The following is a 13,275-nucleotide window of genomic DNA, read 5'->3' as shown; positions in this document are numbered from 1 at the left end:
TTTACTCAGGCCTAGGGATGGGTATCGAAAACCGGTTCTTGTTGAGAACCGGTTCCCACTGTTTCAATTCCTTGGAATTGTTTGCCATTTTTGCAAACGATTCCCTTATCGATTCCATTCGCCCCGAATGACGTCACCGCGTTGCGGAGCGTCATTTACCTGGCAGGAAACACGGCGCCTAAGCAGCTCAGATGCTCAAAAGTTTGATTATACTTTACGAGAACGGATGACAACAGGGCAACTTGCAATACTTGCAAAGTAGATATTTCATTTAAGAGAGGAAACACTACGAATATGCAAAAGCATTTGCTCACAAAACACGCGATGACCTTAAATGAATGTCATGTTTTTAATTCCGCTCCGGACTCGTGAATCTCAACCCAGCAGCAGCGGTAACGTTTGCACGTCCTCTCCCGTTAATGCGGCAGGTAAATAATCAACTAACAGTGCATATTGTGTTAGCGTGTTCTGCCTTATTACAAAACCTGCCATTACTGTGCATTTAGGTGACCATGATGAGAGAGACAGACAGAGTCTGGCTGGCTCAGATGCTGGCAGTTCTCGCTGCAGTCTACCGTTAGCGTCTCCTTTCAGGCCAGGATAGACGAATGTCACCGAGCAGTGACTTAAGTTTGTGGTAAAAGGCTGCCGCAGCAGATGCCCCCGATTTTCGGTAAGTGAATGTGTTTAATTGTAGGCAGGGACATTACTGGATATTCTTGTGTAATTGCTACTGAATAATTTATGTTATACTTTGTTATTGCTACAGAAGAATATTTATTTTATTATTTTACATTTACAATTTTTTTTCCTGGGGACCCTGTGACACCCATTGAAGAGCCGTAGGCTGGATCTCTTAAGATCTCACTGTTGGGTTTGTAAGGCCATGTTACTCCTAAATTTCTACCTTGTTCAAAGAGAAGATATAAAAGAAAGTTCTAAGCTATTCAACCTTAGTGTTCTCCTTTTTTAAAAAGAATTGATAAGAGAATCGATAAAGAATCGAATCGTTAAACAGAATCAAAAATGGAATCGGAATCGTGAAAATCTTATCAATACCCATCCCTACTCAGGCCTACAGTCAAAATGTGCATTTGTGTTTGCTTTTGTTTTGTTTTATTTTGCTTTATTATATTTTTGCTGTTTTTACTGTCTTAATACATCATAAACCTACACAGGTTTTTATGTTTTTATCTTCTGTGTTAAGCACATTGACTTTGCAGTTCAAATGCACTATTAAAATAAAATTGCCATTGCATTTTGTAATAGGCTAAACGTGTAGCTAAAGTCAGCTTCATTACTGTCATTTTAATCAGCACATCTAAGAAGTAATTGCGTCGTACTTGGAGTGTATGCTGTGCATTAATCTTTACCGTTCTTTGGGCTCAACTCCATCTTTCAATGCAGTCAGACAGCCCAACACAACACTATTGTTATCCTGATAGTAGCATTCAAACTATTTCCAAGCTGCTGCTCTACACTGCATCAAAGTTGACTGCACAACCACAATAGCATGTGACAAATTTACCATGACTTAACAAATAAGTAAAAAAAACAGTGGCAGTGCTGTGATTTTAAATTTACATTCTAAATTATCACTCGGAGGAAATTAGGTCATTTATATCTATGTCAGAGAGTTCATCCTGATAGCTGAGAAGAAGGCATCACTGTTACTGTGTTTTGTAATGAGGTCAGTGCTTTTGTGAAGTGCAAGAGAAAAGTAGTTGTGGATGAAAGTTTCAATAAAGCACAGTACACGCCACAAGGTCACAAGTTAAAAATGAAACTCAGGATATCGTCTTTAGTAAACAAACTCCAGGTTTAGTTAAAGCATGTATGTTTTTGTAGGTTGATGTAAATGCAGCGTCCTCATTTGGCCATGATGATGTTTAACCGTCAGTTAAACTATGCACACTTTGAACTGAAGAACTGTTTCATTTTCAAAAAATGGTTTAATGTGTCTAAATGTTTGTGAACTGAATGTGAGTTTTCACATTTAAAAGAACTGACTGTGGGTGTACACAAACTCCACACAAATACTCGCACATGTTTGGAAGCTCTGACATGGTGAGATGAAGCATGTGCTGCATTACCATGAGGACTGCACTAGAGTGGTTTCCTAGCCTGTGTGTTAGCACAAACACCATTATCTCATAGGCAAAAATGTCCCAGCTGGACACTGTTTACTTTGCTTTGTAAAGCAGGCCACCAAACAGCCAAATGGATCCTGTTATACAAGGTGATTACCAGTAGCTATTTTTATGTTTAATTGCCTCGCAATGTTATACTGGAATCTATTTTTTAAAGACTGCAAAGTAAGTATGCCTTCATAAAATGTTTCTATTATTTTTCAAGTTTAATTTTCCTGTTTCTTACCTTTGCCTGTTACTTCTCTTTATAATTGCACATTGTTAAGCGTTTTAAAAGTGTTTCCTGGAGCTGCATTTAAATTTCAAATCAGGGCTCTAAAACTTCTCCCTCGCATGTGGATAGTCTCTTATATAATAACCTTTTTTTGTGTCAGTGGCCATGACAACGGGACAAGTTAGTCAGGGCCCTCGTGGCTACCTAGCAGCAAATTGAGAGCCATAAGTGGCTCGACTGCTGAGGGCAAGAGCGCATTTGTGATTATTACAAAGGTCACCCTTAAACACAGGAAGGCCCTGTGTTAAACTTCCTGAACTTGGGGTATATGTAAACACAAATGCACGAAACATATGCACTGACACACTTACTTTACTTACATACAGATGTATTTATTAAAGAATAGGTGGAAAAAGATAAGATTTACTGGACTGCCCTGGATCCTAGAGGTGCCTCTTCAAGACATTCAAAGAAGTCCAGTTGCTTTCTTTTCCAGGCTCCTAAAACCTGGAAAGGAGAGCAACTGGACTTCTTTGAATGTCCTGAGAACCTACACAGATATGTAACCAATTCAGGTTGTGTGGCTTTAATCACAGATGAAGCAGACTACTAAATGCAGGTAAAAGGGCCCAGATAGTGACGGTTCACCAAACCATCTTCAACCCCAACATGATGCTAAAATGAAAAATGGAATAAAGGACTAAAGGAAGAGGCAGACAAATATAGAAAGATGCAAAAGGTAGGTGGTGCTGGTTAGTTGAGTCACTACCTTGATTAAGACAACTCAACTAAATCCCAGTTGTCTCTCGACAACATAAAAGTGGCAGCACAAGAGTCTTTGTTTCGGTCTTTTAATTGTCCGCACCTTGTAACAAAGTCATAAAGGCCACGATGCCATGCTAAACCGGGACTGATAACATAGTAAATCTTGTACCTGCGAAATTCCTGTCAACATGTTGGCACGCTCATATATTTTTGCCCCCTAAGCACAGGTCACAGCCTTGTTTTATTAATTCATATTTTCACCATCTTCTTTCAGCTGCTTCCTGAATTATCTACCTCTTCTGTATGTCCTCCTTAATGACATCTATGAATCCAATCTGTTGTCTTCCTCTTTTCTCCTGACAGATTCAACTTCACCATCCATTTTATATTTTTCTATACCTTATCTTGATATCTCCAAACCATCTCAGCCTTTCTTCTTTATCTCAAGCAACTTACCCTGACCTGTCCTGCTGCTATACCTCATTTCTAAAACTGTCCACCCTGGATCACTGTCTACAAAGCTCTTCAGCTCTGTCACCTCCAGGTCTCACTACCGTCTTGTAAATCTTCCCTTTCGCTCTTGCTGCTTTCCTTCTGTCACAAACTGTCCTGCCTGCACTCTCTTCTTCACCTCTCTAGTGTACTGCCCATTGCTTTGGATGGTTGAGTGCAGGTTTTTAAGGTAAGTCATACTTTTGATATTTGTTTTTATTGAGTTCAACTTTTACATCAAAGGGCCTTTCCATTGCATCATCAACTGTATAACACTCTGAACTGTTGATCAATTTTGTCAAAATTTTTACAGCTCACAGGTACATGCAATAAATTAATGCATACATTACATGGGGCGCCTCTGTCAGTGCGCCCCAGCGTGGCTGTGGCTACAAGGTAGCTTGCCATCACCAGTGTATGAATGTGTGTGTGAATGGGTGGATGACTGGATGTGTAAAGCGCTTTGGGGTCCTTAGGGACTAGTAAAGCGCTATACAAATACAGGCCATTTACCATTTACATATTAAGTATTAATGTATAAGAATTTCAGAGACATGCTCAGCAGTCATTTTTACTGTTTACTCTTTAAATCTAAGGTCAACCCAGGGACTGAAGCGTTGTCGACACATGCCCGGTGATTGTAATTTATACTTTTAAACTGCATATTTACAGCTTTACACAATGACACAAATAAGTATACATATTCATGTCTCTGTTCATGCTTTTAGTGGTGCATCTGTACAGAACTTAATGGCTCTAACTGGCATAAATTGATTTTTGATATATAAATACACCACATGGAATAGATTTTTCCAGGGGTCATTTGCTGCTTGTTCTAGTGTAAATGTACTGTAACTTTATACCAAAGCCAGTTAAACCCCTCAGCCTGTTTTATAAGCAAGAATCAATGTAGCAAACGACACCATCTAAACAACAGACATATACGAGCACACCTTAGTGAAGGACGTTCTTATGTCTTTGGTTTATACGAGGGAAAATAGGAAAGGGAAAAGTAACTGTGACTACAATAAATCCACATTGCTATAAGAAAGATTGTTTTTGGCTTTTCAGGCATTCATACTTCTCACCCTGTTATCTCTACTTCACTGCAGGCATACATGTGTTGTTTGCAATATGCAATCTTAGCTGGAGTAGTGTGTGACAATGGTGTCAAATATTTGGGTTTCTGTAACGGAAGATGTTGTGATTTATGACTGAATCCGAATACGGCTTGTAAAGAAGATCGTTTTTTCTATGAGTCACTGATTGTTATCACAAACAAAATCCTACTGAATATGCTGCATGTGTCTTGCACTCCTGATATGCCTGCTATTGTCTCTGTGGGTGTTAGATGTTATAAGATAATGTATGACTCTATTTGTTCTTCTGGAGAATACTCGGTGCCCATAAATTATTCGGTTCCAGACAACAAAACACACACATTTTCTGGGAAATAATTCACAAGTTCACACCCATGAGAGAGACATACAGAGCAGGGCTATTTTTAGAGAGCTCTGGCCATGCATAAGCGCTGTCCACTAGTAATTGCATCATATAGGTATGTCATCAGGAACAGAGTAGTGCGGTGTAAGGACGGTATTGCAGCAGAAAGCGATGCTCGGCCCAAGGCTGTGTGCTGCAGTGTAGAGGACAACGTTAAAGTGTTTAGTCTACTCACTGCACTGGTGGTGCCATCTGTGTCTGTTAGCCTCTGGTGCAGGTCAAACCAGACCGTCTGCAAGGAGAAGCACAACAACAGCAGCAGCAACATGTCAATCTACAAGACCAACGACAGCAACTACTACTACTACTACTACAACTTGAAGCACACATTAGCAGCTCACAATGAGGATTTTCTGGACATGCTGCAGAGACAGGCACAGAAGGAGGACATGTATTTTACAGATTAAGATAGGGAACGAGGAGGAATTGGAGAGAATCACTGAGAGAAGCAGACATGAAAGATGTAAACATGGAAGACAGAAATCCCCAATCCTGTTGAACATCACGGGGAAGAAGATAGACGTGAAAGCATTTAGGGGAGTTGTTGTTTCTTCTTTTAAAAAGTTACTAACCTTCTAGTTCCTTAGTTACAAAGTCTTGCACGGTTCTTTTTCTTTTTTTTACATTTTACACATAAGGAAACAAAAGACGATCTCTCACTTCTAGCTCTCTGACACTAGACAGTCTCTAAAAAAAGCCTGAAAGCAGAGTTTAGTTTCTGACCAAACACTTTTAGGGACGTCCTGTGGCTTCCTGTGCCAGAGACTACTGAGCCTGAAATAGGACAAAAAAGGGTTACCAGTCAAAAGGTCAACACACCCTGAGCAGTTGAATATTCAAGAAGAAGAAATGCAAACAAAGAGCAGAATGTGTTTTACAGTGTAGCGCTAGCAAGAACTGGTAATAATCCCCTAGGCCCTCAGCTATCTTTTAAAATTTCCACCTGAACGACATCCCCAACTGGAGCGACTATAAAGCCAAAATGAACATCCTTGAGCTCTATGGATGAGAGATACTTGGGAGAGCCTCAGTTCACACCAGCAAGCCAAAATATCTGTACAACTCGGGCAAAAAATAGTTTTTCGTTTAAATTTCTACCCAATCACGACTGTGAATCAGAAAATACATAACCTCGTAGCAATGAGCCAGTAAACTTTTTCTCATCCTGTGCATTTTACAAAGGCCAAAAAACAATCAGACCATACTTTAGATAATGGGCATTGCTCTTACGAGACAGCCATGCTTCAGGGGACGGGTTTAGCAAAAGGTCAATTAAGTGAAAGGCACGATTAAATTAAGTTCAAATATATCCTTCAGGCAAGACAGGAGCAAAGCCAGGTGGCACAATAGTATAGTGACTGTGTACAACGATGGCACAACATTGATTTTCAGTTTTCCCCTCCACTTTCACTGCCTGTGAGCAAGCGTTATATAAACCCGCTCTAATAAATCACAGTAAGCGCTGCAGGTGTCTGTCACCAAGGTGACTGATGACTAGCACTGTTTGAATAGTGTCTGTGGAGCTCCGAGGGCAACTGAGACTTTTACCAAACTCAGCAGGATCACGGCGTCCGGCACAGTGGGCAGGTGACACGCAGACACTCACACATACCAAATCCTAGGATGAATGATTTAAACCTAATGTGACACAGTATGGTCACAGCTGGACTGAAATGAAAGGTGCCGTGTGTTGTTGGCTGTTCAGTACATAAAAGACTCACTGCCTGCTATTTTCCTTACTGCACATGCTACACTGAAAGACATTTTTGTGAAACAGCTTTGTTTACCCATTGCTGTTTTCTTAAAAGTGCTTTACAAAGCAGCAGTACTAATGGCATGCATTCCATTAAACCTGCATTAACATTTGTTTTCAGCAATGCAAGCTCACTAACAAGCTCTTCTCACAATGCTAATGTGTTACTGCCTCACAAAAACGATATAGCTAACATGTTAGCATTCACTTGAGTTGTGAGTCTGCCTGCTTAGCAAATTAAGGTCGAATATTCAGCCCTCTGTTTATCCTCACTAATGTTCTGTTTGAACTGCACTACATTTTGTCAGATAAGATTAGTTTAGGCATTTACAAATCAAATCAGCTGCTTTCTTTTACACCCTGCATCACTTGGAAGATGTTTCCAGTAAAAAACTGCCAAAACATGATCTAAAAAAGGTTTAAATAATATTAACTTTTTTATGTTCTTAAGAAAGATAGGAAAGATTCTCAATCAGCCAGGTAGGGAAATCCCAGGAAGTTTCGTCACTCATCCATCAGGTTTAGGTGACTGGAGGTTTCCTTAAAATTTGCATAGAGAGCAAAATTAGCACCACTGACCAACTGACCAGCTCTGTTTCGTGATCATTAGTATGCAAACTGTTATGACCATTGATCAGTGGCCATGAGAATCATTCATAGAGAGTTGGGGAATGGCAGCAACCACAGCATTGTAAGATGGCGAAAGATATGAAACCTGCAGTTAGCTGAGACTGAAGAAGTCATCTTTGAGGAGTGAAGAAAAGTTTCTCCAACTGATTCCATCAGCTCAGTTGTCTGCTTGGGCTTCTATTGGTCATTTGCATGCCGTTGCTTCTATCAGGGAAACAGGAGAGGGTAAATTCTGACATACTTTCTTATTGGCGAAGTCTTGCAGTAATGCATCTGAGATAGTTCAATAATAGATTCATATTTTGTAATATATCTATATTTTTGCTAAAGCACTTTCTGGATGGATGCAAAATGCATTTTGTTGCCTTGTACTTGTGACATGTGCAATGATAATAAAGTTAAATTCCCTTCTATTCTATTCTAAATCTTGTCCCAGATGAACACCGATAAGCCTTCACTCATGCATGTGATCCTTTGTTGCTACAAAACTACTGATCTTCAAGTTGGATAGGAAAAACATAAAAGTACAAATTTTAAGCTAAATGCATTTCCCCAAAATATACTTAAGATAAGATATAATTACCTTTATGTTTTAGTACGCAGGGGAAATCAAGATTCAGAGTATATATTTGATTGTAATTGAAACAAAGTTGTTTTAGTGGAAATATTGTAAACAGATTCACTGTCTTAATTAGCAAAATGTTTGCAGCACTGGTTACCTTTTACATGTCTTGCAGTTAATGAGCAATGTCAACTGACATCTAGAGTCACGTTTGTGTTAAGTCAGGGTATGATTTCCATTCTTTTCTTTGCCCATATTGCACACAGTCAAAGAAAATTTGGTTATCTGTGGTATATATATGTTCACATATATATGGTATATATGTGGACAACCACACCTTTTAGTCTTTCAATTCAGGTGATTTCAGTCCTGTTGTTACAGGTGTAAATAAATCAAGCACCTAGCTATGCAGTTTGACTTTACAAACATTTATGAAAAATTGAGTTGTCGTAAAAAGGTCGCTGAATTTGAGTGTGGTATTGTATTAGGATGAAGAAATTTCATCCTTCCCATATATTCCACGGTCAACTGCAAGTTGTACTAATGCATTTCGGAACGCCAACAACTCAAGTAAAATTCCAGAGTGGGATCACAGAGTGCATAGGAGCTTCATGGCATTGGTGTCCTTGTCTGTGCAGCTCCTGCAGGTGTAAGCCGTAATTGGTCCAGTACTTTTATCCACATAGTGTATATGTCTGCATCTCAACATGCAAACTGAATGCGATGTGTCCTAAATGTGGAAAATTTTGAAGATGTTAAAAATTTTGAAGATGTTGCAGATTATAAGACAGAACTGTAATAGTTTACTATTTTTTCACATTCAACTTGACAGTAATTTTAAAAAATAGTTAAAAAGTGAGCATAAGCATTGCCAGTTATGTGGCTATAATCAAGTTATCAAACACAACATCACATACTTTTGCTGATAAAAGGAGAGATTGCATATGAGCCTCTACAATGAAAGCTCATTATCCTAAGAGGGATGTTTTCAAGGGAAGCAAAATTTCCTGGTCTGTGGTGCACGGAGACTAATAAATGATGATATTTTGTAAGTAAGGAAAAAGGATGACAGTAGGAGAATGTGAAACTAAGACTGAGCAACAGAGGCTCCATGATTTTGCCACTTTAAGGAGGGTTTGTAGGTAACAGGATTTCCTGTGATATCCAGGCAAAGGGGCCAAAGTAAGACACTATTTTCATCTCACCATGTACAGCATCACTCAGTGTGTAGCTGGCTTATTATTCATTGAGTAAACAATTCATGATTCACTCCGACGCAGTGTGATAATATCTTCTCCTTCCAGACACCTGCACAGTCTTAATACTAAAACTTGTGCAGGTAATACTCAACAAAACAGAGAGGCAAAGACACATTTAAGACACCTCCACAAAGCTTTTGTTTTGATCCAGTATGATTTCTGCAGTATTCTGTACAGCCCTCTGTAAATTTAATCCAGCAGAAAATGCCTATTCATGTGCTTTTCTATAGCTCTCATTATTCTGAAAGCTCATTTTCCAACAGAAAAGTTTGGTGACCTATTTTCTTTTTCACGTGCAGCGGATTTCTGCTGTTCCCTGTTGTTGGTCCAAGTGTAATTATACGAGTAATTTGTCTTCTTTTCTATTCTGAAATCAAAATTTTATCAAGGTGGAAAATTGATTTCAGCAAAACCTCCAAAATAAAAGGCATCACACTGAATTGAAAACAGATACGCAAATTATTTTAGATTTCTAAGTAAATGAAATTTACGCAGTACTAGTATTGCTTGGAAACTTCTAGTTACTTCTAGTTACCCCAATTTGTGATCATTTCAGATCTCATTTGTCATCCTAATCATGCGACATCCAACACCAGTGAAGAAAGGATAAAGAAAAGAGAGAGAAGAGCAAAGATGTACCAAAAACACTGAACAAAGACAGCGGTGCCACATCTGCTGTCTGGAAGTCTTTGGCTGTTATCTTCTAGCATTAATGTGGCATTATGTCCACCTGTTAAGTAGAGACTCTGAGGCCTTGTCCCAGTGTTTAAGTTTTGTTCACAGAGCCTTCAGTCGATTATTTATTATTTTTCGTGTGTGGTTTTATTTAATTTATGTTTTATTTCTTTTGCATGGTGACACTAAAGTGTTTTATATTTGATAGTAAAACTGACCACTATGAATATAATGCATAAAAATAATGCAACATACCATTAAACCGCCTGAATCTTATAAAATTCCATGTTATACTGTCCAGCACACCATGTACAGATTGTGCAGAGACAAACATAAAAGTCAGATGTGTGGCTTTACAGAGGTTTATATTTCTTGACCTGAAGCAAAACACTTCAGGTTTTCTTATCACAGACAGTTTTCCTATCAGAGAGCCTCAGAGAAGGATCAAGGCAGAAGCTTTTACCCCTTCTTGAGCCTGAGCTACATGTCAGTAGACTGCAGCTTTATAATTCCTGTGCATTTCTGAGTAGAATGGTCTTTAGATTTAATTCTCAATAAGAAAGTGAATTAGTCTATCTTTTTAAAAACGTTGACTATATCATTAAAGACCTGGCCAGTGACTCTGTAACCATCCACTTTATCTGCTGTGACGTAGAAATGGTGGTGTGCTGCCACATGAAGCACCATTTTTGATAGCTGCACACACAACAAGACAGCAATATGTAATCCTATATAACATGAAGACAACAAGCACTTAAATTTAAACCTACTTTTCAGTTTACACATGCCTTGTTCCCCCTGGTAACTTGTTTTAATAGAGAAAGAGCTGATAAATGAATGCTCTGTCACTCTCCTTTCTACCTCTCTTTTCAGAAATTTTAAGCTTCAATTCAACGTTCCCTCAAGTAAAAGTAAAATGCATGAATTATTCCTGACTTTATTGCCATCTAAAGGGGTAAAAAAGAAACTTGTCTGTTTGTAGTAGTCGACATTGGAAAGATTTTCTTTGTGCCACAGACTTCTGGAAAGTAGACTAATTGAGTCTCTGGAGGATTTATGGTTGCAGGTGATTATTGAACAGTTCTTTGGTAAGAAACATTTCAGCCATTGCTGCCAAAACTGAGTAAATAGTTGGACGTATATTAAATTAGAGTAAGAGGTTAAAGGCTTCAGGTTGTTTCTAAAGCGGTATTATGAGTGATGATGTAACTCTGCTCACACGAGCATTTTGTTTCCTTCTTCCAATCCTTTTTTCCTAATGTGATTCCCCTCTATCCTTCCTCATCTTGCTACTCCTCCTCCCCCACAGCGGTGCATAGTCTTTAGGTATTCTTTAGCTCTTTCTGCTGTAGTCGCTCACTCTCCTAAAGACAGCTGAGTCTGCTGGGGCTCCATTAGCTGCAACATGTTCAGTACTGAATAAGATGTAGGCAATGCAGAGGAACGGAGGGACAAAGACAGCGAGGGGGGGGGGGGGGGGGGGGGGGGGGGAGCGAAGGCAAATGAAAGATGCAAGAATGACAGAAGGGAGGAAGGAAGATGATGAAGAGGCATCTTTGACTAGAGAGTTGCCACACTTTAGAAGAAGTGAAGAAAAAATATGCACTGTGATAGTTTCTTACTTTCTTCAATTTCTTTCACTTGATGTAAATCAGCTACTCACTCCCCACTCCCACCTGCTTATTAGCCCCCACTGACTATCATTCCCCCCCCCCTCCTGCAACACTTTCCTCTCTTTTGTCCTCCGCCGACCTTCAGCGTGCTGCTCTGGTGTACGCAATTTGGCCAATGTAACATATCAAACTAACAAATCCTCCATATGCTGACAAGCTTGGGCAGAGAAAAAGTTATAATGAGGACAGAGATCACTGACTTTCAGTCGTTTGTGTCTGATAGAAGAGCTCTAGTGTCGAAAGGATGACTGGTGCTTTAAAAGAACTGACAGCAGTGCAGCTCAATTCTCACAGTCTGTTCATCTGTTTTAAGGTTGAACTCAGTTCTTATCAGAGGTTGTGTTATTCACTCTGTAAAGAAGGCCTTAAAACAAAGTATTTCCTGTATGTACAGTTTGATTCTTTATTTCACTGAAATTTGACATTAGATCAGAACTTTCTAAACATTCACAATCAGAAAACCGTACTAATCACAGAGGAAAGTATGTGGCCAAAGTTGCTCCCAGAGTTACAAAATCGAACAAAAATCTAACAAATAGCTCTAGTTATAAATATCCCAGTGTATTACACAAATTAAATATATATGGTTGACAATTCAATCTATATTGATGAATATTCATATGAAAAAAAATCCACCTGGTCTTGTTTAAAGATCAGATAAATAAAATCAGAGGTACTGATGCGATAAAGCTGAGGATGAATGTCTGTATTAATCACTTTGTGGGTTAGTGATAAAGTCTGAGAGAAAGAGGTAAAACTTACTTTCCTAAAGTAAAGCTTTGAATATTAGGCTTTAGGGAAGCTGATGCTGGATTTGCATTGCCAGCAAAACCCCAAGAAAGACCATAAAGATCCGTATATAGACTTAAAGTGGCTCTGAACCCATAGGAGAGGTTATGAGATGATAAACTGAACTCTTATAGAATGTTTACAATTATTTAAATCATACAGGTTTCATGTCAGAAATATGTAACAATTGGCTAATTTACATTAAAGCTTCAAAAATCCAAGATAAGCCACTGGAAGCTAAAACAAAAGGTTGGGTGCTTTTTAAGGAGGTGATGTAGTTTAAACTTTGTAAACTGAAAGAACTGAATTGAAATAACAATAGAGCACCAAAGGGAGGAGGAGAATCCCAATGGAAGATGCAGACAGCGATGCATTTTTTACTGAGCAGTGCAGGCAGCTGAGGTCTGGTTTAGTGGATGTGTGTGAAGTGTGCCAGGTTCACAGATATGTGCTCACATTACTGCACACACTGCTTTTATTTTATAGCTTCAGATCTATGAAATACCATAAAATGCAGAAATTAACATGCCAGATGTAATAACCATCCATCCATTTTCTTCATCTCAGCCGAAGTTGGGTTGGATTGGCAGCAGGCTAAACAGGGTATTCCTGACATACTTCTCCCCAGCAACATTTTCCACTTACTCTGGGGGTAACCTGAGGCATTCCCTGTCCAGATAAGATATACTATTTCTCTAGTGGATTCTGGGTCTACCCTAGGGTCTCCCCCCAGTTGGGCATGCCCAGAAAACCTCAGAAAGGAGATTCCCAGGAGGAATCCTGATCAGATGCCTACTCTATCCGATTAAA

General features: G+C 39.1%; 1 protein-coding gene across 2 annotated transcripts in view; it reads right to left on the bottom strand.

The window, feature by feature from the left end:
* necab2 (N-terminal EF-hand calcium binding protein 2) overlaps positions 1–13,275 on the bottom strand; it is a 146,511-nt gene that overhangs the window by 41,857 nt on the left and 91,379 nt on the right. The window contains exon 9 of one of the 2 annotated variants that reach the window (XM_082540536.1): positions 5,300–5,356. The exons of the other annotated variant lie outside the window; for it this stretch is intronic. Coding sequence (XP_082396662.1) covers positions 5,300–5,356 — 57 coding nt within the window. The remainder of the gene's footprint in view (positions 1–5,299; positions 5,357–13,275) is intronic. 2 annotated transcript variants of the gene reach the window in all.

The sequence above is a fragment of the Aulonocara stuartgranti genome (genome assembly GCF_965226115.1).
Source record: "Aulonocara stuartgranti genome assembly, chromosome: 7".
NCBI classification, from domain to species: domain Eukaryota; kingdom Metazoa; phylum Chordata; class Actinopteri; order Cichliformes; family Cichlidae; genus Aulonocara; species Aulonocara stuartgranti.
Note: the sequence above shows the minus strand (reverse complement) of the source record. Positions and strands in the feature narration are given on the sequence as shown.